The 27,277-nt window shown below is 38.0% G+C and overlaps 1 protein-coding gene across 4 annotated transcripts in view; it reads right to left on the bottom strand.

Moving 5' to 3' along the window:
* Positions 1 to 26,763, bottom strand: part of ACSL6 (acyl-CoA synthetase long chain family member 6) — a 77,750-nt gene extending 50,987 nt beyond the window's left edge. The window contains exons 1-8 of one of the 4 annotated variants that reach the window (XM_044661909.1): positions 26,551 to 26,763; positions 13,347 to 13,461; positions 9,541 to 9,605; positions 7,292 to 7,393; positions 7,084 to 7,183; positions 6,290 to 6,468; positions 3,133 to 3,165; positions 1,805 to 1,856 (exon numbers count right to left, since the gene is read on the bottom strand). In XM_044661909.1, the coding sequence (XP_044517844.1) occupies positions 1,805 to 1,856; positions 3,133 to 3,165; positions 6,290 to 6,468; positions 7,084 to 7,183; positions 7,292 to 7,393; positions 9,541 to 9,605; positions 13,347 to 13,461; positions 26,551 to 26,745 (841 nt within the window). In that variant the 5' untranslated portion in view covers positions 26,746 to 26,763. The remainder of the gene's footprint in view (positions 1 to 1,804; positions 1,857 to 3,132; positions 3,166 to 6,289; positions 6,469 to 7,083; positions 7,184 to 7,291; positions 7,394 to 9,540; positions 9,606 to 13,346; positions 13,462 to 26,550) is intronic. The other 3 variants (XM_044661910.1, XM_044661907.1, XM_044661908.1) reach the window with 3 other exon arrangements.
* Positions 26,764 to 27,277: the final 514 nt, after the last annotated feature.

The raw sequence follows: 27,277 nt of genomic DNA, 5'->3' as shown, positions 1-27,277 counted from the left end.
GATTATTTTTTCTGTTAGTTTGGTCTCCCTTTTCCAAATAGTATGCTTACAAATGTATGAACCATTTGTCTAACCTGGATTCCAGGAACTAAGTCCAACTTAAATAATTGCACACCACTCAACACACAAAAACTCATCAGGAAATAAGGATTTTTTAAACACTCAGCCAGATAACTGTGGTTCAAGTTTAGCTCACTTTGTCTCATATTTATGAATGTACCTAAGCAAGGAGTTGCATAAAAATAAGTTACCAAAAAAAGCCTAGTCCCATCACTTGGTCTCTTCTCTATACAGCTGAATCCAGGCTCAGGACCCAGTTCCTCCATGAAGCCTTTGGTGACCACTTTGTCTCACAGAGATCTCCCCCTTCTCAGCATTCCCTAAATGTCAGTGTCGTTTGCTAACAAAAGTTTATTCCTCTTTTCTCTTTTCATTTGCTGAAGATGTACTCATCTCTTAAAGCCCAGATCAAAGGCTACCTCCCTGAACCTTTGTTTTGTACTCCTAATGTATTTGTTGTGTAAAGTTCTATTTTATAGTTTTAGGAGTTTATGTCTTATTTCCCTACTAAGTGCAAACTCCCTGAGGAAAGGGATCGTTTCTTATCTAAACTTGGTATTTCCCCATGGCCAGTAGTCCAGTAGGAATCTGTAGCTCATAGGACAAATTGCTATTTAGCTTTCAATGTGCATTTATTTCTTGCCTTCCCAGCCTATTTGTAAATTTCTCAGGCATGGCTCCTACCCAATGTACTGTCTTTCCATAATGCCAAGCTCAGTGCTACACCAAAAAAATGGGCCTCAATAACAGCTGTGGAATAATTGTTCCATAATTACAATGATAATATATTTTGTTCCACCCATGGACTGTTTTGAGGCCAGGAAGACCTGGGTGCTTTCTACTCCCTTCCCCCACCCCCATCCATACACTTATACTATCTGTATGACACTGGGCAAATCACTTAACTTCCCTGCTCAAGGCAACTTTTTAAAAATATAAATTACATAAGGGGCAGCTAGGTAGCTCAGTGGATTGAGAGCCAGGCCTGGAGTTAAGAGGTCCTGAGTTCAAATGAGTTCAAATCTGGCCTTAGATACTTCCTAGCTGTGTGATCCTGGTCAAGTCCCTTAATCCCATTGCCTAGCCCTTACTGCTCTTCTGCCTTGGAACTAATAAACAATATTGATTCTAAGACAAAAGGTAAGAGTTTTAAAAAAAAAAGAATATATTGCAGAGAAAGTGACAACCTGCATTCATAGCATTTCCTCACATGGAAGTTCCATATACCAATTAAATCAGGCATCTCTAGATGGGAACTGTGTTTATACATTGTCTATGAACTTAAAAATCAATCCTATAATATAGTGTTTTTATAATAAACCATGTGGCATGAATACACTGGCACATGTTATATGGGAAAAGCTTTCCTGAAATACATAATAACAATCTGTTAAGTAAATAGCAAATTTTGTTTATCTATGAAGCAAGCAGAAAATAGATTTTCCCCAGATAAACTCTATTTCCTTTTCAGTTGCTTGTTAAGGGCTTTTGGTATATGATATGCAAAGATTACCCAAACCCTGGAACTTTTATCAAGGGTAAACTGCCCCAGTGGAGAAGGCCCTAAGACAACTTAGTTCCTATCTCTTAGAGGATTAAACTGCACCCAAATTATGGCTTATTGATTTGTTACATGCAATTTCATTAGGCATAAAGCTCTTAACATCTTTCCATTAGGAAAACTCAGTCAAATGCAGAATAACATTACTTGTGTTAACTTGTGTTAAATAACACCCTTGGTTACCTGTGGTACCACTAGTGAAACACACGATTGAAAGGTCTTCTGGTTGAGGAGGCTAAGAGGAGACAAGGGGAAAAAAAGGAAATTACTGGAATGTTCATCTCTACTTGCTCCATTTTTATTAAGGAATACAATTCCAATTCCCCGCTTCTTAGCATTTCCCATCCTCTGTAAGGAGAAATATTCTGTCCCTGACTGATCTAGGACATTGGTTCTCCTCCCCCTTTCTTGTTCTTGGTAGAGGCTCACTTTGATTTCTCTTTCCTTCTGCTTCTCCTCCCTCAGATATCTGTGACAAATACTCTCTCATAGGAAGCAAATCTTTCCCAGTGTTGGCCCCTAAACTTGGTCTCCTTCATGGAGTAAGAAAAAAGTACTATTTTCATAATGCAGTGATAAAAGTATCACATTTTGAATCAGAGGAGCTGTATTAAAATCCTCTCTTATCTACCTATTACCTGTGTGACCTTGAACGAGTCATTTCAACTCTTTGGGCCTCAGTTGTTTTATCTGTAAAATGAAAGGAATGGAATAAAAACTGCTCCAGTTCTTTTTTTTTTTTAAACCTTAACTTCTGTCTTAGAATCGATACTAAGTATTGGTTCCAAAGCAGAAGAATGGTAAGGGGTAGGCAACTGGAGTTGACCTGCCCAGGGTCACAGACCTAGGAAGTGGCTGAGGCCAAATTTGAAACTAGGGCCTCCATTCTCAAGGTCTGGTGTGCTATCTCCTGAGTCACCTAGTTACCTCAGTTCTAGTTCTAAATTAATGACCCTACTGGATTCAGAGCCCACCTCTGATGCTTACTACCTGTTTAATCTTGGGCAAATCTTTTAACCTTACCTGGCTCAGTAGGTGCCTTTTAGCTCAAATCTCTGATAGAATAATTCCATGATTTCTAACCCCAAAGCACTATAGCCAAGGAAAATCCACTGGAAAGTTTACTTAATGAAACTGCCCAAGAAAAAGTGGACAAAAACAAAGCATGATCTGGAATGCTCTTTTTGTCCCTTTAGATCCCCAGTAGCTAAAGCTAACTCATTCTTCCAGATCTAGATCAAGTTCTATCATCTCTGTGAAGTCTTCCTTGATCACTCCCAAGTCCCAATTTTCTCTCTCTTTTAACCTCTGAGAGAATTTATTGTTTGTACTCCTCATCAAACTTAAATCACCTATTTCCTGGTATGCCTAGGAACTTTTCATGGGTATATATATACAATCCCCTGGTCAAGATTTGAAGTATCTTGAGGTCAGGGACCCTGAGTTTTTGTCTCTTTCACTGTTTAATACATAGTAAATACTTAACACATGTTTGCTGCTTATTAACTTACCACAGGAGGGTGATGATTTTCTCGTCCACAATCCTGAAAGAAATAAATATGGTTTTTAAAGTCCTTAAATATATTTAAATCATTAGTGCAGTTTAATTCACTCAAATAACATTCATTCATTTCATTCCAGTGCCCTATATTATTAAAACCTTTCAGTTTTCATTAGAGACAGTATTTGGGAAATTTAGGAGCTAATAGTACTGAAGATTTGAAGTGAAAGAAAGATCAGAAATGCTGCCTAGAATAGTGTATCTCAGAAGACCACAATTATCTATCTTTCATTATATTTTCATTTATTTTATTAAACCTTTCCCAATTCCATTTTTAATCTGGTTAAGTTACACTCCCAAGAATTTCATGCCTGGAGCCTAGATCATAGTCACATTTCCTCTAGTGGAAAAATGGGGCAATTTCCACAGTGGTTAATATTTTTGTTGTATCTGGTGTCTGTATGGGTGAAAACTTTGTCTCCAGAGTCCCACATGTCCCATGTGAGCCTGGAGGGCATTTTGTCCACTTGAGGGTTGTCTGTATAGGCTGTGTTTACTAGGTTGGGAAAGGAGAACTGACACAAACATTCAATTTGAACCAACAATTAAGCAGATGTGTAACAGGTGGTTGTTTGGTGAAATTCATTCATTTTCTTTCTAAAGTGGTTTGTATGTCTTAACACAGCACTGAACTGTAAGCCATCAGACAGGAGGATTTCTGTGGCCTTTCATACCATGTTTGGCATATAATATTCAGGCAAGCAGATGTGCATCCTCATTTGACCCACTGGGCACCCTCCCATAGTGGGTAGCATGTTGAAACCACGGTAGCAGGTTGAAACAGAAATAACTAGACTAACTAAAGAGTTAGAATACCTGGGTTAGAATCTTAGCTCTAGGAGTTCTGAACAAAGTCAGATCTTTGAGCCTTAGTTTCCTTGTCTGTAAAATGATGATGATATAGTGCCTACTTCTCAGTGTTATAATGAATGTTCTATAAACCTTAAAGCACTGTATTATGTGTGTCATAAATTATTAATATATTTTAAATGCACATGAATTCATTATATAAAGCTATCATAAAGGGATCCTAAAGAAGAGATTTCTTTTCTAAAAAGGACAATCATCCCCTTAATTAATTTATCTTTTGATAGGCAGAAAAGCACAGTGGCTTTGGAGTCAGCAAAATCTGGGTTCATGTCCTATCTCTGACACATGTTATCTGTTTGATTATTGGTGAATCACTTAACCTTTTCAGTGTCCTAGTCAACTCTCTAAGATTAAAAGTTTCAAACAAGCTATCAAAGAATTTCCTTACTGTAAATTTTTTACAGTGAGGAAGCCACAGGTGTGGGTTGAACCAAATAAAAAGATATTTTACATAAAATTTTAGTACATTGAGTTTGCTTAAAATGAAGTATTACCAAAAGTCTCAAATAAATACTTTTTGTTGTGCTGTCAAAGTGACTAAGTGACAAAGGGACAGGTAGTAAGTATTATCTCCTCAGAAAGTCAAATGAGAAAGAATTAATTCAGTGAGGTTTTATTTATTACAAGGCTGTGATAGCCCTCACCAATAAGGAACTTCAGAATATCTCTCCACCCTTACTCAAGATCATCTTCAACTTTTCTTGCCATGAATAGCTATAGTAATCTGGGATAGAAGCAGAACTCAAGTCTTGCATCCTTCATGACCACTTAACACAATTGAATATCTCCTAACTCTCCTATATTATTTACTGCCTGTTTTATTCCTTGGCATTAAGCATATATTGCCTTCTAATAAAGACATGTCAGACTTGGCCCCAGAAAGACTATAAAAGGCATGGACTGTGTCCACTGTTTTCCTTGGATTTATCATAATATAGCTAAAGTCAGGGCTGAGTAACTATGTTGTAATGTCTTATTAAGTGATGCTTGAAGGTTCAAGGGGTGTTGTGATAACGACATTACTGAGACTTCTTTTCTAGAAAGACTGGGAATTGGACAGGTATGGTGGTTCCCTAAACCCAGAAATAATTAATTCTCTTTCACCATCAGATACCCTGTGTTGACTCACCTGGTGCTCTCCATTGTGCTAAAATGAGGCCAGGCCTCATTTTTGTGCCTGGTGAGCTTCTATAGTTTCTTTGCCAACACTTATGCATTTCCAAAACCAAACTCAAGAGGAATGAACCCTCCATTATGCTGAATAGCTACTGACTGAATTGACCCATACCTTGAATAGCAACAAAAACAATTCTGGATTTGCAAATTTCTTTCACATGAATGTCTTAAAAATCCTTTCCCCTGGATTCCTAAATGAATTGGAGCATGCTTAATATTTTCTCCATATATCACATCAAGTACCATTTTAGATCATGATAAGTCTAGGAGGGAGAGAGCTTAATACAACAGCTACACCAAGAAGGCAAATGCCAACTCAAATTTCAACCTCCCCAAATCTATTTTATCTATAAAGTGAAGGAGTTGGACTAGATGGTCTCTGAAATCCTTTACAGTTTTATAGCTATGATTTTATGAAGTCAACCTAAGGCCATGCCTATAAAATACATGGAAATGATGACCTTTCCCATGGAGAAAAAAGTCCTGGCCGAGAGCCAAGACACCCAGGCTTTAGTACTGGCTCTGACATGAAAATGCTATTTGAGCTTAGATAGTACTTCCCTGTCAGTCAGTCAATAAATATTTATCAAATACCTACTCTGTGCTAGACATTATTGCTAAGAAGTAACAAGGTATAGATAGAAGAACATTAGCCTTGAAGCCAGAAGATTCAAATTTGAGTTCTAGACTCTGACACTGATTAGCTGGGGAGCCCCAGGTAGGTCACTTTACTTTCCAGAGCCTTGGCTTCCTAATCTGTAAAATGTAGGAAATTAGACTTATACTACCTACTACTTCTCAGGGTTATGAGAAAAAAGTTCTTTTTAAAGGTTAGTTATTATAACATCTTAAGCTGACAAATTATATTATCAATCAGGAAGAATAAAACCTTTCCTAACTACCTTATAGTTATAATATGATATAGTTATAAGGATAAAAATAAAGCAGCAGTGAAAAAAGTTTTAGATTTTTAAAGTTAAAAAAAGAAATTAAACAGTTTGTCTGGTTTGACATTAAATTTCTAAAAAGAACTTCTATTAAAACCAGGTAGAGAAGCTCACCTCAACTTCTTTCATGGACTGAATCTCCACACCACATTTCTTCCCTCTTTCTTTCAAGTCCTTTTCCAGTGGTTCGATGAGAATAATGAATTTCAGGCCAGGAATTTCATTTCTCTCCATATGTTCCAGGAGAAGAATAGCTTTTTCAGGTCTATCACAAATCACGGTGGCAATGTCAGCTGCAAGGAAAATTTTCAGTACCAGTGTCAGTGGCAGCCTCTCTGGATATGGCCTGGATATATGCTGTGGTTATAGGGTGGCCTGGGCTTGAGAATCTTACCCCCTAGTATACTCTAGCCTCCTAATTTCACCTAGCAATCCTGCTATTCATTTGTGGGGGCCTTAATTAGTGCTTACTTTTAAAAATTGTTAACAGAGGTGAGTCTGTGTGGGTTTGCCTTCATAAAGGAGCATACCTGCACGTCTGCATGCAAATCAAAGGGCCAGGAAGAAAAGGACTAGTCTGTTGATGACCTAGTTTCCCTATGAGAATGGATTCTAGGAAGAGTGGGTACTTAGGGGACAAACTTTATGCTTACAAAGTGGGAAGCCCTCAGCTGGAAAGAAGACTCCTCCTTTCCAACTTCCAGATCAACAAAGAAATTAGAAATTTCACAAAGACAAGAACTAGGAAGGTATCATTAAGAGTTGGTTTGGGCACAGCAAGGTGTGTTCTGATGATGTTGATACCCCTAGCATAGTATGCTATTGCTCTGCAAATTTTCTTTCTAATGGTGGGGTAATTTCCTTTGGAAAATGAAGTTTCTGCTTCTGCCTTCCTTGAAATCTGTTACCTGTGTTGATAATGTAGCGAATGGCTCCTGGGCCCAAGGTGTCATATAGTGGAACCACCACCATGGAATAGGTGTAGCAGGCCAGCTCCGAGATGATCCACTGGTAAGAATCACAGGTGAGAGAGTTTGGTGGGGAGAGGTGGAAAGTTAAAATGCTATTCAGTGACCTAATATTTGAAAAAAATTTTCAGATAACACTTTTTCTCACCTCTGGCCGATTCTGAGCAAAGACACCAATAAACTGTTCTGATGATGGTTTACAGTCATGTTGGAGGAGTCCTGATCCCAGAAACTCTGCTCTGTCTGCCACCTAGGTATAAGGGAAAGATAAGTAAGGGAAAAAAATTAGTACAAGATGCTTGTTGGTGGTTTTAGATATATACTGTTTATTATTTAAGCAGCAGTCATCAAAACAATATGGTACTAGCTAAGAGACAGAAGGGAGGATCAGTGGAATAGACTTGGGGTAAGTGACCTCAGCAAGACAGTGTATGATAAACCCAAAGAGCCCAACTTTTGGAACAAAAATCCACTATTTGACAAAAACTGCTGGGAAAATTGGAAAACAATATGGTAGAGATTAGGTTTAGATCAACATCTCATACCCTACACCAAGATAAATTCAGAGTGGGTGAATGACTTGAATATAAAGAAGGAAACTATAAGAAAATTAGGTGAACACAGAATAGTATACTTGTCAGATCTTTGGGAAAGGAGAGATTTTAAAACCAAGCAAGAGTTAGAAAAAATACAAAATGTAAAATAAATAATTTCAATTACATTAAATTAAAAAGGTTTTGTACAAACAAAAACAATGCAACTAAAATCAGAAGGGAAACAACAAACTGGAAAAAAATCTTTATAATAAAAAACTCTGACAAAGGTCTAATTACTCAAATATACAAGGAGCTAAATTAATTGTACAAAAAATCATGCCATTCTCCAATTGATAAATGGGCAAGGGACATGAATAGGCAATTTTCAGATAAAGAAATCAAAACTATCAATAAGCACATGAGAAAGTGTTCTCAATCTCTAATAATTAGAGGAATGCAAATCAAAACAACTCTGAGGTACCACCTCATACCTAGCAGATTGGCTAAAATGATAGCAGGGGAGAGTAATAAATGTTGGAGGGGATGTGGCAAAATTGGACATTAATGCATTGCTGGTGGAGTTGTGAATTGATCCAACCATTCTGGATGGCAATTTGGAACTATGCCTAAGGAGCGCTAAAAGAATGCCTGCCCTTTGATCCAGCCATACCATTGCTGGGTTTGTACCCCAAAAAGATCATAGGGGAAAAGACATGTACAAAAATATTTATAGCCATGCTCTTTGTGGTGGCAAAAAACTGGAAAATGAGGGTATGCCCTTCAATTGGAGAATGGCTGAACAAATTGTGGTATATGCTGGTGATGGAATACTATTGTGCTCAAAGAAATAATAAACTGGAGGAATTCCAGGTGAACTGAAAAGACCTCCAGGAATTGATGCAGAATGAAAGGAGCAGAACCAGGAGAACCTTATACACAGAAATGATACACTGTGGCTCAATCAAATGTAATGGACTCCTATACTAGCAGAAATGCAATGATCCAGGACAATTCTAAGGGATTTATGGGAAAAAAACACTACCCACATTTAGAGGAAGAATTGCAGGAGTGGAAACACAGAAGAAAAACAACTGCTTGAACACATGGGTTGATGCGGACACAATTTGGATGTAGACTCTTAATGACCACCCTAGAACAATTATCAATAATATGGAAATAGGTCTTGATTGATGACACATGAAGAAACCAGTGGAAATGCGTGTTGGCTACGGGGGGTTTTGAGTGGGGGGAGAGAGAGCAAGAACATGAATCATGTAACCATGGAAAAAAATTTTTCTAAAGAATAAAAAATTTAAAAAAATTTAATTTAATTAAAAAATTATTACAAGAAAAATCTTATTTGAACAACTGTATTATTTATACTAGAGAAGCAGCCTGGTGTAGTGATTAGAGGATTAGCATCGAGGTCAAGATGACCTGGGTTCAAGTTGTACCTTATAAGTTATTTATGAGTTGCCAATTTGCATTAGTAGAAGTAGTTTCCCCACCAGGTTATTCTCTAAATCAATGAAATCATAAGTTTTCTCCCCAGCCCATGGCATTAAGATTTGCCCTCAATCTTAACTGTAACCTGCTGAAAGCCCAGAATAAGATAGCTAAAGGCCACCAAACTGCTGATGAATCATTTCCTCTCAAAAGATTTGAAGTCCATCCAAGATACATTTTCTGATATTTGCTAATGGCATTTTTAGGTAAAAATAACCTATCATATTTGTCAGCAAAAATATGACAAATGACACAAAATAACCTTGGAGATGAGTAATATTGCACTGATGTCTTAAGCCTTCTACTTGGAGTTTATCTACAAACACTGTCAGTTTCATATACTGAGAGTTCTTACCTCTCTGTAGGACAACCACTGATATGGCTGCTTGGGCTTCCTGGATCCAAGGCAGGGACCATCTCCTAAAAAAGAAGAATATTTACTGTCTGAGCCAACGTGGACATTATGGGAAATAATGTTTTATGATAATCTTCTGATGTCTCCATTCACCTATAGCACTACATAGTTTCTGTTGGCCTCATGAAGCAGTGTGCCAGGTTGTGGAGGATTTTAAAAAAAATATGTTAAGAGTCCCCAGATTTACCTAAACATTTTAGCATATTATCTATTCCATGTATTGGGTAAATGGAAATATAGAAAATGGATATGGCAACACAGATCACAGCAGGACTACTCATGAACCTGGAGGCCAGAGAGCTTCAAAACCATCTCTCTAGAGGACAGTAGTTTGAATTTGGGTATACTACAATGAGAGCTCATGAGGGATTATGCAGCTGTCCGTACCCATCCCAAGAATTCTTGTGTATGTACTGTGATCACCCAGAAAGGCAAAATATTTTACATTTTGTTTGTAAACAGGAAAGCAAGCCAACATGAATCCTGCCTTCCTCACTCCATCCCCAAATTGTGAGGTAATTTATAATGCTTTTATATTACTTGATATCTCTCAGGGTTTGTTTTTTGCTTTTTGTTTTTTGTGGGGGAGAGGGAGAATTTGATAGTTACACAGCCAGAGATTCTGGTGTTCTATTCTATCAAGTATACCATAACTACCAGTATTTCACATTTCCTTTGCTTTACAGCTAAAAAGGGGCTTTACATCCATTATATCAATTGATCTTCATGACAGTCCTCTAAGTATAACAGAAGTATTATTCCTCCTTATACAAGAGAAAAGTGAGGCTAGAATGACTTGCTCAGGGTTACAGAGCTTATAAATGTCAGAGGTGAGATTTGAACTCAGATCTCCCAATTCTCAGGTCAGAACTCTTTCTACTATATAATGCCAACTCCTATAAAGTTAATTATTTAAGCCACAGAAGGGTAAATGTTGCCAGTTCTAGACCTGTTATTTTATACAGGAGGTATCTAAGAGTCAGAAAAGGCAAAGACCTTGCCCAAGATCACAAAGGTAGTAAGAAACAGAATCATAATGTTTTTACTCCAAATCCAGTGGTTTTCCCCATTATTCCATATTACCAAATAGTGAGGGAAAACTTTTTAAAGAATTTACTAGAAACATTTTTCCAGCCAGAAAATCCTACTATCTCAGAGCATTTATTCGGTGATAAGCTGAGACATGCAGGTTACAGTGAAGGCTCAGAGATTCCAGGAGAGAATCACACAGTGAGAACAATTTTCAAAACTTGGCTTGCTTGGTAAAAATACTTTTTGAGCCTCTTAGAGCTCAAAGCCTCTTACTATAAAACCCAAAACACAAAGAGAAACATGTGATCACTTCTACTCAAAGATACTCCCAGAAAGCAAAACACCCTGAATTTGAGAACAGCAACAAAAAAAAAATATTGTTTCCACATCATTAGACGGGAGACTGGGCCACATTTAAGTGTCCATTAAAACAAAAGATCCTTCTCGCCTTTCTGGAAATCACTTTTCAGAAAGAATCTTTGCCTTTGGAAAGCTCACCCTAACCTTTTGTAACACAGACTCAGATGTTCTAAAAACTAAAGGCAAGATAAACTTCTTCATAATTACATCCCCTTGGGGAGTAAAGGGATTATTTTTCTGTGATATCTGATACTCTCCTGGTAGTGACAAAAATAATAAAGACTAGCTACCATACAGACAGAGGCATCTTCCTCCATCTATTTCTTGTAAAAATAAGAAAAAGAAAAATAAGAAAAAATAAGACAGCTATGATTTCCTTAACTCCACCTGTTCTATGCAAGATACACCTTCACTGGCTGTTCACAGAATCACAGACTCAGTTTTTTTAGTCTAATCTCTTTCCTCTCCAAGGACCACATGTAGGGATGTTGTTTTTTAATGCCTTTGATTTTTATTTAAAGACACTCATGTGCAGCTCCTGACAAAGGTCATTTCAAGATGTGTTTAGCTTCTTTGCCAAGTACAAGAATATTAGCGTAAATCTAAAATATAGAGTTATTTCTCAAACCAGGTGCCTAGTCTTTGACCTGACTTAATTTATGCCTAAACCAAAGACCAGATGTTGGGGGAAAGCAGGTGGACACCTGACCAAAAGAGACACTTCTCTAACTTTACAGCTAGTGAAGTATAGGAAAAATACAGACAAGGGCCAAAACTGTACTGATTTTTCATTATTCATAGAAATAATTTACCTAGAATATGCCCACTACTGCACACTCTCACTACTACAACTGAAGGTGTAGCTCGAGATTCTGCAGCATTGAGGTGGAAATATTGGTGATCCTATTCTGAAAAAAAAAGCATTTTGAAGAGAGTCTCAAATTCACCTTAGTAGTAACTTTCCTTTGTAATTTGATCAATGTGAGGAAATGAACTTGAAATGCTAACCAAGGGTCTTGTAATGGGAATTTTATTTTTGACTTATGACCTCAAAAAAAGATCAAAACCTGACTCAAAATAACATCAGCGTTGGTTAAGGGAAAGTCAAGATCACTTCTCCTAGCTGAGAGGCTATTGGGTTGACCACAACCTGTCCCATGGAACATAAAAACTTTTCAACACTGCTGTACACATGCATGTGGTGTAAGAGGGAAATAGGTTTTAAAGCAGATTTGGAAGTTTAGACAGGCAGGCAGGAGCTGAGATTCCAACCTGGAACACAGTGTACTCTCTCTAAAAGGCATTTGGGGTTTTGAAGGAGTTTGGGAAGCCACTGACCTGAGAGACCTGTGGATTTGGGGTATCTAAAAGCAACACCTGGGACCTTACAACTGCCAGGATCAAGGAGTAGAGGTTGAGATTTCTGACTTGCTTGGTGGACAAGCAAAGTCAATCTCCCTGATTGTCTCTGAAGAGTTATTCGGTTGGTTCCTGTGCTCTTGGAGTATACCCCTTGTGTCTTAGTTGCCTATTTAACGTAGTGTAGGGATTTCCTAGATCTTCAACTTTTAACCCTGAGTTCGATCCTTAGTGTTTTAGGTTAAGTGTGACCTCTCCCATCATCTCTAACCCCATAGTCTGCATTAAACCTATATTTTATAATTCTTTGGTTCCAGTCTACTCACTTGTTAGTTTCACAGACTCCCAGGCTAGGTGGATCTGTGGTGGCAGTTGGTATCAACTGCCAATCCATAATTTCCCATTCCTTGTACTTTGGTGGGGTTTGTGTTTCCCCAGATTGTTAGTTCCAGTCTATTATCCCTGTCCAAACAGTTCTCCTTCTCCCCTTTCTCTGAACCCAGTAATATTTAAGTTACCCACAGGTGTTTCCCCATAAGAGTGATGACCGCTTTTGCAAGAGTTTTGGGTGACCTGGTTTTGAATCTTGTCGCAATACTTTTTGGCTTAGTGACTACAAACAAGTTCCTTTGCCTCATATAAAAGATTCTAATTTCCTTTTCTCTAAAGATGGAATAATAACAACTATACTACAAGATTTTTGAGAGGAAAGCCTTTTGTAAGCTTTAAAGACCTATGTGAATTACTGTTGCTATTCATTTGGTGTCACACAGTCGCCTCCTTTATTTAAATGTCAGGCATTCTCCATCTTCAGGACTGGCTGGCCCCTCTTCCAGTCTCTGTAGTTCCTGGCAAATAGTAATCACTTACTTCACCAAAAGGTAGTCACCAGCTTTCAGTTGAAGTGAAAAGAACACAGCCTGTCTCTGATAGAGTCCATATGGTCTCATTGAGAACACCAGAGGCTCCTTGGCCTGGAAGTTTCCATCACTCACCAGAGATGCTCAGCCCCCTCCGGAAGACTTCATACATGGTCCGAGTATCATCATAATAATAGTTCAGCAGTTTGGGGCTGCCTCCAATCACAGACCGCCGAGCTCCATCAAAGCCCTGTGGAACCAAAAAAATATAAGCTAGAAGGGAACTCCAGGAAACATGATATTTCTGAGGGGTAAAAAAGCAGTCTATTAGCTCCATCACCTAGAAACAATCCTTCCAAACCAATCTTTCCAATTACATGCTACAGACTAATCTGCTAACAAGAAAACTCATTGCATAAGTTGCATAATTCACAGACTCAGATAGATTAGACTTTTGCTTTTATAATAGGATTTCTTCTTTTTAATTATAGTACCATTTTCAAACCTTATGTATAGTGTTAAGTCATATGTTAAAAGGGAAAGATTTCTCCTTACTCTGCTGCCTTTTAGACAAATTATGGATTCTCCATTTCTTAGGTCCTCCCTACACGCCTTGAAGAAGTTTTTGGCACTGACTAAAAATTTAAAGTACATTGATGAAGACTCATCAATGGATGAGAACATAGGAGAGTTCACACATAGGATGAGAACACAGGAGAGTTCACACACCTAATCTTGTCCTGGAACTGGGAGAGGAGACTGAGATCTCACTCACATCTCAGGTAGACTAAATAATGTGTTTAATACTGCTGAAGAAGGATGATCAACACAACAAGGAACCATATATACCAGTGATTCCCAAAGTGGGCGCCACCGCCCCCTGGTGGGTGCTGCAGTGATCTAGGGGCGTGGTGATAGCCACAGGTGCATTATCTTTCCTATTAATTGCTATTAAAATTTAAAAAAATTATTTCCAGGGGGCTAAGTAATATTTTTTCTAGAAAGGGGGTGGTAGGCCAAAAAAAGTTTTGGAACCACTGATATATACCAAGAAGCAAACTGAAAATTCTGGGTCACATGAACAACAAGATAGAGGACTATAGGGAAGCAGAGCCAAGATGGTGACTTAGTAACAGTGAAAGCTGAAACTGCTCTGACAATCCTTCCAAACCAATCTTTTAAAAGTGCCTCAAAAGGAAAGGCATCAAAAACCAAAAGTAAGATAGAGTAAGGGGGCTCTCCTGCTGAACACAACTTGAAGGCTAGGTGGAGAGATTCAATTTATATGGGATTAAGGGGAACCAGAAGCAAAACTGCACTCAGAGAAGTGCTGGCCAACCACCCCTCCCACACATACTGCTCCAGGTTCTAAGTCTGGACAAAGGCCAACTTCCAGATACCAGGACCCTGCCCCACCAACAATAGGGTAACCTAGACCCACTGCTTGGATTCCCAGGCCCTGGCACCAACCTGGAGTGAGGCCTGGTGCTTGGCCCTTTCAAGTCTGTGTAGAGATGAAGCCCTTAGCCCCAGGGCAAATAGCTCCAAGTGCTGAGACCTACAAGCCATCAGCAGAGGAGACAGAATCATCAGCTTTAAAAACTCCCAGTTCATAGGCAAAAAAGGTTGGGGAAAATCAAACAGCAAAAGAAACACCTAATCCTAGAAAATTCTGTGGTGACAAAGAGCAAAGAACAGAATCAATGGGATGGTGAGACTCAAGCAACTCCATGCAAAAAAAAACAAAAACAAAAAAACCAACACAGAAATTGTCTCAGGCTCTGGAAGAACTCAAAAAGGAATTCAAAAATCAAAATAAGTCAGGTCAAAGAAAAATGAGAATAAAAATGAGAAAAAGAAATGAAAATAATGTGAAAAGAAAGTAACAGCTTAAAAAGCAAAATTAGTCAACTGTAAAAAGAGGCACAAAAATCCAATGAAGAAAAAGAGTACCAATGAAAAGTAGAATGGACCAAATGTAAAAGGAGGATTAAAAGGTCATGGAAGAAATTCATTCTTTAAAAATTAGAATTAGGCAAACAGAAGCTAATGTTTTCATAGATTTCAAAAAACAATATAACAAAATCAAAAGAAAGAAAAATAGAAGAAAACATAAAATATCTCATTGAAAAAACAACTGGCCTGGAAAAAGATTCAGGAGAGACAGTTTAAGAATTATTGGACTTTCTAAAAGTCATGATAAAAAACCGCCTAGACATTATATTACAGGAAGTTATCAAAGAAAACTGTCCTGATATTCTTGAACAAGAAGGTAAAATAGAAATTGAAAGAATACACAGATCACCTCTGGAAATAAATCCCCACATGACAATTCCCAGGAATGTTATACCCAAGCTCAAGAGCTCCCAGGCCAAGTGAGAAAATACTGCAAGCAGCTAGAAAGAAACAATTCAAATATCATGGAGCCTCAGTCAGGATTACAAAGGATCTGGAAGCTTCCATATTGAAGGGCAAGAAGGCTTGGAATATGATGTTCCAGAAGGCAAAGGAACTGGATTTACAACCAAGAATCGCCTAGTTATCAAAACTGACTATATACTTTCAGGGAAAAGTATGGTCATTTAATGAATAGAAGATTTCCAAGCATTCCTGAAGAAAATACCAGACTTAAACAGAAAATCTGAAGTCTAAATACAAAATTCAAGAGAAGCATAAAAAGGTAAATAAGAAAGAGAAAAAGTAAGTGCTTTAATAAGGTAAAATTGTTTATATTTCTATGGAAAGATGAGAACTGCAACTCTTAGAAATTGTTATCATTATGATGGTAATTAGAAGAAGTATACATTGACAGAAGGTATGGTACTAAGCTGTTTAGGATGATAATGTAAAAAAAATTAGTGGTGAAAAAAGAGGATTGGACTAAGATAAATGGGAAAAGAGAAGTAAAGTGGGGTGAACTATATCATACAAAGAGGCGCAGGGATGGGGAAAACTATTATAGTGGAGGGAAGGACAAGGGTAACGATTAGGTAATTTCTTAACCCTTACTCTCATTGGAACTGGCTCAGGAAGGGAGGAACAGTCATATTCATTGGGGTATATAATTTTATCTTACCCTAGTAGAAGGGAACTTAGAAAGGGAGTGGTAGGGAAGAGAGTAATATAAGGGAGGGGAAGAGAGGGAATAATTAAAAACAAAATACTGGTGTGGAGAGAAAGAGTGAAAGGAGAAAGGGCAGAATTAATAGAGAAAATCAAGATGGAGGGAATACTCTGTAATCATAACTGAATGTAAATGGGATGAACTCACTCATTAAATGGAAGCAGATAGCAAAGTGGATTAAAAACAAGATAGAGAACTATATATTTTCTCTAATCCCCATTACCTCACAAACCTCTCCTAAATAGAAATGACATATGAAGGATGGAGGAATTTTCAATGTCTCTATAGCCTAAAACACTCAGAATCTCAAAGAATGTAAAACAAACAAATCCATACACTCATACTCACTGATCTAAAGCTCACTTAACATCCCTGCCCCCACCTCCCATGCTACTAGTATTGATACTACACCAGCAGATCCAAGGACCTGAGGGTTTACAATAAAAATTAACTCCATACCCAGTTCCTCATCCCCTTTCCAAAGCCATAGACACACTGGCTAAAGGCTTCAGTAGTTTGTTTCTACAGCCAGAATTACAGTAGCCCTTCAGGAGTGTGTATTGAGGAGGCATGAAGGCCCACACTGTAGCAGTCATGCTACAAAGCTCTAAAATGCCAGTGTCGGGAATGACAATCTTATAGCACCAGAAGAACGGCTTTCTGAATTGCTGGTGTCAGGTCTGAGGACTGAGGAACAGAGTGAGGGGGCAGGATACCAAACCAGGAGAGCATGTGTGTGTGGGTGGTGTGAGGTATGTAGCATTTCACTAAGCCTGACAAAAAGAGCTTAATATTTAGCTAGGGAGCAAAGTTACTTGGGGCAGAGTCTTAGGCTGATCATAAAAGGAGGCTGAGATGTTTTGAGATTAAGCCCCAAAGGAGACCATCATTAGAATGGATGGAGTCAGAAAATGTTCAATAAGGGAAAATCTGGGAGAAAAAAAGACTGAAATGACTGAAGATCTTAGGAAGAAGAAAGCTCAAAGACCTAGAACAGAAGCAGATCAATCAGTGGTGAAAACATGGACAAAAGCAAATATGGCCTCCAGATATAATAAGTAAGTTCATATATCTATTAATAAACACTCCAAGACAAAGAAAAATGACCCAATATTTAATGAGAGAGGATCCTTTATAATGTGAAGAGGAAAAATGCTTTTCCTGAGTGTTTCAAAAGAGAAATAAGGATTGAGGGGTGTTGTGAGGAAGATTAGTTATTGATTAGGTATTAAGGTTGACCTAGCAGGAAGCCTGGTGCATTCTATGATGGAATGAAGGAGGAGGAAGTATGTGTGCCCTGAGAGAGAGAGACTCCATTAGTGGTGGGCAAACTGTTGCCAGCCCAGGGAGATCTCGGACCCTGCTTTCTGATTTCCTTGGGATCCTGAGTGGAGGTGGATTTACAGCAAGAGGAGAAGACCTACAGAGCAGAACCAAGCAGAGGAGGAGTTTGAGACCTGGTGGACAGCACCTCAAGTTCACTCACTCTTCTTGGTATCTTGGACCACCTAGGATTTTGGCATCCTGTGAACCTCTTTGGAAAACTGTGAGAACCCTCAAAGCCACCCCTCTGATCCATAGCTGTGCTGTTCATGACTGGCTGGTTCCAGGCTTGAATCAGCTTCCCAGAGACTGCACAGCTCCTTGGGCCCTGCCTGCTGGATCACTTAGATTAGAGTAGAATAAGTCTTCCCCTGGCCCTGTGGTTTTATCCTTTAGGTTTTAAGTATAGAAATCCCTATCCCACCTCTAAGTTAAATATAATTAAACCCTATTAAAACCTTTTACCTTGCCTGTTGGATTCAAAGCCTCTGGCCTAGGGGTGACAGTTGATCAACAGCCATTTTGTCAGTTAGCAGCAGCATAGCTGACCTCTGGTCTCCCTAACCTGGTCTGGTCTCTCCTACAACCCAGTGTGTAAACCCACAATCATTTAGATTTATTTTAACATCCCTGGTGTCTCCATTATTATTTATTATCATTTCAACAGGGGATAGAATCTATAGCATATACAGCAAAAATAATGGGCAGAATAGAAACATGGGAATATACAATTGCAAATCTTACCAAAGACACAGAGGAAAAAACAATAGATTGGGAATGTTGTTATTCAGTCATCTTTTAGTCATATCTAACTCTCTGTGACCCCATTTGGGGTTTTCTTGACAAAAGATTATGGAGTTGTTTGCCATTTCCTGCTCTAGCTTATTTTATAGATGAAGAAACTGAGGCAAACAGGATTAAATGGGGTTGTGCAGTAAATAAGTATCTGAGGCTATCTGAATTCAGGAAGCTGAGTCTTCCTGACTCCAAGCCCAGCACTTTATTACAAGAGTAAAAGAAAAACTAGAAGAGAAGGGAAAAATGCCCAGTATGCAAGCAAAACTTACTGGTCTTAAAGACAGTATCATAGAAACAAGAATTTCTGCTCATCCTCTCTAAGGATCCTAGGTCTCTTGGAAGAACATGACAGGACTTTAAAAAAACCCTTTACATGATAATGCATGAAACGATAGAAGAAAACATCGAAGAACTTCTGAACATAGAAAATGAAATACTAATTGAAAGAATTGATAGAGCACTCCTGATAGAAGAAAAAAAACCAAGATTGTAAAACTTCAAGACACATGTTGGCTAAATTTAATAATTTAATTCTAAAACAGCAGGTTCTGCAAGCAAACAGGAGAAAGACCTTCAAATACAAAGGAAGGGAAATTTGAATAATACAAGACTGTTCTGTACCTATCAGAAAACACAGGAAAGAATGGAATAGTTTTCCAAAGAGTTATGAAACCTAGGATGCAGTCCAGGGTAACTTACCTTGAAAATCTGAGATGAATCATAAATTATAAAAGATGGATGCTTAATAATAAATAAGTGTTTGAATAATTTTTACAAAGAAAACAAGAATAAACCTTTCTAAAATTTAGAAGAAAAAACAGTTAACCAAATTATGGAATACTCCAAACAACTCCAAACATGCAGCAGTCAAGGACAGCAACAACAGAGAAAAAGAAGATCAATAAAAGTTTTCTTTCTAAATGTATGCAGGAAGACAAGGATGAAGGTGGAAGTAATAATGAAGAGGCATGCTGGAACATGGCCAGAACAATAAATACCCTGTGTACAGGTGAATCAAATGGAACTACATTCTAACAAAGGAGATGAGCTGAAAGGAGGAGAGGAGATGAATGTGAAATGTGTCAGGCTCAAATCATGGTCTAGAAATGAAGGAAAAATCACCCCTGCAGTCCCAGAAAGAGAAGAGCTTACAGGAGGAATGGGTGAAGAGGAAAATGGGGGGATGGAATGAAAAGGAAGGAGACTTTGCTTTCATGGTGGAAGTTGCTGCTGATGAATGCTCTTGTGGGTGAAGACAGATAGTCTTAAGAAGGAAATAAGGATCTTGTGCTAGATGTGGTTTAGGAGAGTTGGTGCTTGAAAAGTCTTTTCATCCTACCTCAGGAAGGGGGGAGTTGGAATTTCTGGGTAACTGGTATTTGAGGGAGTGAGAGAACATGGGTCCAGACAGGAGATTTTGAGGCAAATGAGGAAAAAAAAGTCAACAGGGGGAAAGTTAAAGATCAATGATGGGATGCAAAATCAGAGATGTTTTGGGGGAGGGACCCCAATATGAAGCAATGTATTCTCTGACACCTGCAATAATTGGCATTGTTCTGGGAGTAAGACTCAGTGGGGGGAAAAAGGGTATTCATAGAACAAGCTCTACAAGCAGAGGCAGAAAATAGCAAGAGGGGAAATTCTGGAATGGATACCTTGGAAGCTTTGATTGCTAGAGGAATGCAAATAATAAAGAGATATCAGATAATTTTAAGGGCCATGAATTAGAGAATGAGGGTGAAGAGCAGAAAGAAAGAGAATGAATAACAAAGAGAGTAAGAGAAATCCTTTTTGGAAAATAATGCAAAAATGAAACTTAAAAAAAACTAAGGAATATAATTCCTTGAAGGCCAAGAGAAGAAGAGAAAATCTACTTGACTGGGAGGAAAGCAACAGAGGAAGAATTACATAACAAATAAAAACAGGAAAAAGTAGCTAATAAACAAAGCCTCAAAGTAAAAAGGATAACAAATGAGAAAACAAATGAGAGGAGATGAAAATTGAGAGGAAGAGATTCAGTGGAAATAGGTGCCGCTTAAAAAAGATTTATAATATTTGAAAGGATATAGTATTTTGTTTGTAGTGGGAAAAAATGATTTAAAAATATTATAGACAAATGGAGGAAAATATAAATTTAACTTATATAACTTTAAGTGTGAATGAATGAAACAATCCAATAAAAAGAAAATGTAACAGAAAAAAATTACAATCTGTTGCTTACACAAAACACATTTAAAAAAGAAAGACAAGCACAAATAAAACTGAGGGGATAGAATTTTTTTTTAACTGCACATCAAATGAATCTAAAAAATCAAGAGTTGTAATCATGCTATCTGAAAAACCAAAAAGAAATGTTAAAAAAATTTAAAGGAATAAGTAACTACATTGTGCTCAGAGGAAGTATAGAGGATAAACCAAAATAAGTAATAAATGTATATGCTCCAAATGCTTTACCAACTAAATTCAAAAGGAAGTATTATCTTGGCTACAGGATAACATCAACAGTAACATAATAGTGACAGAAGACTTCAATATCCCTCCCTCAGTTCTGGATAAGAAGATAAAAGGAAAATTATGGAACTAGAAAATTTCTGAAGAAATTAAAGTTAAAAGACTTATAGCATCTTCTAAATGGGACTTCAAAAGAATAGATATATTTCTTGGCACCATGTGGAACTTTTATAAAAAATACCATGTAGTAGGGCACAGAGATATTATAAAAAATGAAATCCTAAATAATTAATAGGGTAAGGAGCAAACCATGTAAATAATAACTATGTAAAAGAAAATAATGATGAAAGAATATACAAAAATTTCTGGGGATCATATCCTTACAAATATACATTAACAAAATAGAAAAAGAAAGAAATGAATTGGATATTCATTACAAAATTAGAAAGTCAACAAAAAATAAATCTAAAACACGAAAGAAAAGATGTTAAAACTATCAGGGAAATTTATAAATGCAAAAAACCATAAAAATGGTAAATAAAACTAAAAGCTGCTTCTTCAAAAAAACTAAGAAAATGGATAAACCTTTAGCTAATTTGATGAAAAGGAAGAAAGCAGAAAATCAAATGAACAAAATAACAAATGAGTAAGAGATAATCACAACAAAACTAGGAAAATAAAAAGAATAATCAGAACATATGTAGTTTTATGTTAATGAAGATAAGAAACAAAAGAAATAGAAAAAATGCCTCAAAAATATAAAATATTTAGACCATCAAAAGATAAGGCAGAGATCTTTAAAAAATAATTTTAGAAAGGGATATAGATTTAGCTATGAAGGAACTACCAAAGGGAGGGAAAAAACATGATTTTGGACTTTTTCCAACATAATGATCATTTATGCTGACTTTTTTTCCTCTCTAAAAAAAATACTATTTTGGAATGGCTCTGGGAGGAGAGATACTTGGAGGGAGATTCTTGGCATAACTACAGTTATGAAAGAAACAAAAGACAACAATAAATACTTATTTTTTTTAAAAAGAAGATGTAACCTAAATTTCTATTGGTGGTATACTGTGAATCATTGTGGGTTGCAGAAGAAGGTGGCATCCACAACAGAGGAGAATTGCTTGACACTCTGGAAAAGGGAGGAGAGTTATTCTGATTGTAGAGTCATGGATCTGAGTGTACTCTACATATTTTTGCGAAATTAAATAAAACCTCTCCTATATTCAATGTTATTCTTGTGTGTGTGTGTGTGTGTGTGTGTGTGTGTGTGTGTTTGTTTTGCCAGAGTACTTGCAGAGAAAGTGAGGACCTTTTTAGAATCAAATTGTGATGTGATTGGAAACTTTTGGGTGGAGGCATAAGTTAGAGAGTCTTCCCCAAAACTATATCCAGGTCTTCTTAAAATGAAGGCAGCCTCAAAATGAGCACCCTAGTATAAATATCAATAATATGGAAATAGGTCTTGATCAATGACACATGTAAAACCCAGTGGAATTGTGTGTCGGCTATGGGAGGGCGTGGGAGGAGGAGAGGGATAGAACATGAATCCTATAACCATGGGAAAATGTTCTAAATTAATTAAACAAAAATCTCAAAACAAACAAACAAACAAACAAATAAATAAATGAAATGAAGGCAGTCTTTACTTAAAAACAAACAAAAAAACCACAAACGACCTAGACAAATAAATATTTGATGCATACTGCACATGGCTAGGTTACCTCTCATAACTAGAAACATGAGAAGGAACTTGGAAATTTAATAGGCATGTGATTGAAGGAAGGGAAAATATACAAAATAGGTATAACTTAGAGGAATTGACTCCAAGGAGAAACTCTTAGACTGTATCTGGCTTACCTATGGCCCTGTCTCAAAATATTTTCTCCACCAGGGCCTAATTTTATTCATTTCATTCTGTTATGGTGTCTAAAATACCATGTAGTGAGAGATTTATTTGAGTTAATTTTTTTAAAAAAAAAAAGAACTCAGTTCAGGGGGCACCTGGGTGGCTCAGTAAATTGAGAACCAGGTCTGGAGACAGGAGTTCCTAGGTTCCAATTTGGCCTCAGACAGTGCCTGTATGATCCTGAGTAAGTCATTTAACTCCCATTACCTAGCTCTTACTGCTCTACTGCCTTAGAACCAATACAAATTTTTATTCTAAGATGAAGGTAAGGGTTTTAAAAAGAAGAGCTTGGTTAAGATGTTAGTACGCACAACTTTAACTGACCTCTGAATCATAACAGAGAAATAGTAGACGCTAGAAAAAGACTTTCTAAATGGAATTCAGTAGTCACAGATTCCACTGAAAATAAAGGTAAACTGATACGTTCACACTAGACTTTCACATCATTCTAGATGAAGGCAGGAACCCTGATTCATCTAAGGTTTGTATCTCTCCCAGAACAATGCTCTGTTTTATAAACGTTTGTTGGATTAAATTGACTATAGCAAGTAGCTAAAAAAGGAGGAACCCATATGCATTTTTTATTAATTTTTGGATGTGATATAGAAGATCTGGTGAAGAATGGGCACAGACACATAAAGGTCAAAACTCTAGAGAAATTGATTGTTATCAATAATCTCTTAATTACCAAAGCTAATGGCTTTCTTCTGATCCTTCTTGACTACTCTTTGCATCCTTTGATATTGCTTATCACCATCTTCTCCTGGATAGGCTCTCTTTTCTTTGGGTTGTCATGAAACTATACCCTCTTGAGTCATTATCATACATATCCTGCATATGAACTGTTAATGTATCTCAAAGCTCTGGTCTTGGTTTCTCTTCTTTCTCTCCTTCCCTCTCTTTTTTCCTTTTCCTACCTCCTTTCCTCTCTATTCTTCCTTTTTCTCTATCCTTCTCTTCCCTCTCTTTTTCTCTCCTTTACCCTTCATCAGCCTCCATCAGGATAATTACGATCTCTAAATAAGTGACTCCCAAACCTATATAGCCTACCTTAATATTTCTCCTGAGCCACATCATTAATTGTCTATTGGACAGTTTGAACTAGAGCCCTAGACATCTCAAATTCCAGATATCCAAAATTGGATTAATGATAACTCTCTTTTCTGGGCTTTCCTATTTCTTTTGGATGAGGGCATTTTACTAACTATTTAGTCATCTGAGTTCACAATCTTTGATCCAAGAGTATTATAAGGCTCACATGAATATGGATTTAGAGCATTTTGCAAACCTTACAGCACTACATAAATACCAGGTGGTGTTATTATTAGCCTCTAGTCACCAGGCCTTCAATCTGGTTATGACTTCATTTCCTGAACTTTCTGATGCACTCCTGCTGAGTTCAAGTAATATTTATTATAAAGATATTTTATTTTACCAATTACAGGTAATAACAAATATCCACATAAGTTTTCCAAAGTTATTTGATCCAACTTTTTTTCCTTCCCTCCCTTCTTCCCCCTTCCCCCATATTCTCAGTACTTAAAATAGTTCTGATATATAAAAAATTTGTTTACTAAATTTTTGTTAATTTACTAAATTTTGTTAATTGATCTGATTCAATCAGTCTGCCTGCTGTGCCATACTTTGGGCACGGTGATCAGGGCTTTATACTAGGCTGCCAAATTTGGAGGATAGCCCTTGTAGTCCTTCAACACCATATAAAAAACAGAACTTATTACCTAGTTAGCTAAAACAAGAAGCTATCAGGTGACTGGCTGGTCTGAACTTGCTTGTTACCCCATCGAGTCTTTCCCCAATTTACCTGACTGCATTCTTCCTGCCACCTACCCTGGGAAAGTCTGGGTATGAAAAACTCTAGTTATGTTTTTTAACTGGCATTTCCTTTATTCCTGCATATATCTCCTAGTGTGATATTAACCTCTCAGGGCTGAATTTCTGATCTGATTCATCTCAATATCTTAGATTATGGCATTTCAGAGAAACCTAGGTTCATTTATTATTCATTCAACAAACATTATGCACTTACAGTGCATGTAGAATGCTGAGCTAGGTGCTAGAGGACATTTATTTAGCTTAGAACACAATCCTGGGGGTGTCTAGGTTCACTTATGAGCTTTGCTTCACTTATATAAACTGAAGATACTTTGCAAGCACAGCAAGCAGAGTATCTAATCAGTTTTTATCAATAATCAATTCATTCTCTATTATTTTTACAAGGGCCAGGCTTAGATATAGGAGGTCCTAGGTTCAGATCCAGCCTCAAACACTTCCTGGTTGTGTGACCCTGGGCAAGTCACTTAATCCCAATTGCCTCATACTTATCTCTCTTCTGCCTTGGAACTAATATTTGGCATCAATTCTAAGGCAGAAGGTAAAGATTTAAAAAAAAAAAAAAAGACAATCCTCTTCTTATTGGGACTTAGGGTTTAGTGGGAGAACAGTCCATAAACACAGATACTTACAAACAATGCTATATGACAAAGACACTGGAGATATGAGGGAAAATGTTCTCATGAAGACTTTTCCTCATCCTCATCTTATATTTTCTTGGATGTTCATTCAAAGCCTGCATTCTTGTCATATGAGGGATTTATCCCACTTCCCAGCCTGGTAATCCGTGGATCCAGATGACTAAGCGTTACCCTGGTAGTGAATAGTGAACCCTGACTAGACTGTCTAAGATAAAGCGTCCTTAGTTCTGAGCCCAGGAACACATCGTCCTCACTTCAGCCCTGGGACATACTGACCTGAATCCCGAGCCCCGGGACACATTGCCCACACCCTTCGGCTGATCTTCTGGGGTCCTTTGCCACAACTGTCTCCTCTCTCAGCCCTGTCTGAAGTTGCTCCTAAGAATGTGTGAAAGCCTTATTCCTCTGCCTCCAGGGAGGCAGCTGGTGTGGAAACTGTTGCCAGGCCGCCAATAAATCTCCCTAGGGGGCATGTAGCTTGGCTCAATTTCCCTCGGTACCTGGCGGCACCCTGAGCCACTCTCCCGAGGGACAAAACAAACTAAACACCAGGAGAGGAGGAGTGTCTTGTGATAACATTGACAGGCAATAACCATTCATTCATTCATTTAGCAAACACGTAGCACTTACTGGGTGCAGAGCCCTGTGCTTGGGCTCACTTGGGGCTCATGGGAAGTTTAGAAAGGACACAATTCCTGCCCCTACTGGGACTGACATTTAGCCGGTGGATAAGATACAAATATACATCATATTATGTAAAGATATTTTAAAGAGAATTTTAAATTCTCTGTGAACTTTGTGGCAAGGAGTAAGGTGATTGCTATTGATTGAGGGAACTGTAGAGGTGACATTTGATATAGTATTTAAATGACTAGGGAGGCCACAAGCAAAGAGGAAAAGTTATTCTAGACGAGAGCAGAAACAGGAACAGCCAAAAATAATGGAGGGCAATACCAGTAATAGTGGCAGTCAGTGACTTGAGAAGGAGTACCAGTGAGAGGCAGGAAGAGTGGAAGACAATAGTACGAACAGCTAGGGAGTAACAATGGAAGGCAGCCACAGTGACAGACAGCAACAATGGCAAACAGTGCTAATAATAATGTAGTGGCAATGTCAGACAGCAACAGCGTCAGGCAATAGTAACAATTCGTAATAACCAGCAGGATATCAGTGGTGTTGGGGAAATACAGAAAAGCCTGAAACTTGACTTTCATTTGTAGAGGCTCCTAATCTTACCTCTGCTTCTTCGGACTGCATCAGGAGGTCACATGGTGGCTTAACAGCTTTTGGCCGGTTAGCAAACCAATAGGCCAGCAGAGCAGCAAAGGCACCGATACCCACTAATGTGGTGGCGGGCAAGTTACGCAAAAACTGGCTGAAATCATCTAACTCTGGTAGACGCAGGCTCCTTAGGATCTCCTGAGCTTGCATCTTCTCCAGGATGGAAAGGGCAAACTCTGTAAAGATACCAAAAACAACAATCAATTCGTGTGTGTGTGTGTGTGTGTGTGTGTGTGTGTGTGTGTGTGAGAGAGAGAGAGAGAGAGAGAGAGAGAGAGAGAGAGAGAGAGAGAGAGAGAGAGAGAGTCAGAGACAGACAGACAGAGAGTCAGAGAGAAAGAGAGAGAGGTGGAGCAAGGGGAGATGAGAGGGTGGCCAAGGAGACAAGACGACAAATATGGAACACGTGTACAAAAAAACAGCACATCTAGAATCCTTTTAACTTCTGGGCATCCACTGCCTGGGGATTTGAGTAAAGGGTGCCTCTAATTCCTGAAGTCCCATAAAACTGAAAGCCAAAAGCCAGGGGCACCTTGAGACTAGATGTCACTATATCCAAGTAAGCACAGATCCTGAAAGACTGGGGAGGGTAAGAGGGTTTCAGACTTCTGAAACTCACCTTTTTTCCTAAGGCAGAGATTACAGGATGATGGGAATGATCTTGGAAGGGACAGACTCTTTG

Source organism: Gracilinanus agilis, chromosome 2 (assembly GCF_016433145.1).
Source record: "Gracilinanus agilis isolate LMUSP501 chromosome 2, AgileGrace, whole genome shotgun sequence".
Taxonomy (NCBI): Eukaryota; Metazoa; Chordata; class Mammalia; order Didelphimorphia; family Didelphidae; genus Gracilinanus; species Gracilinanus agilis.
The sequence above is the reverse complement of the archived record's forward strand: the minus strand, read 5'-3'. Positions and strand labels throughout refer to the sequence as shown.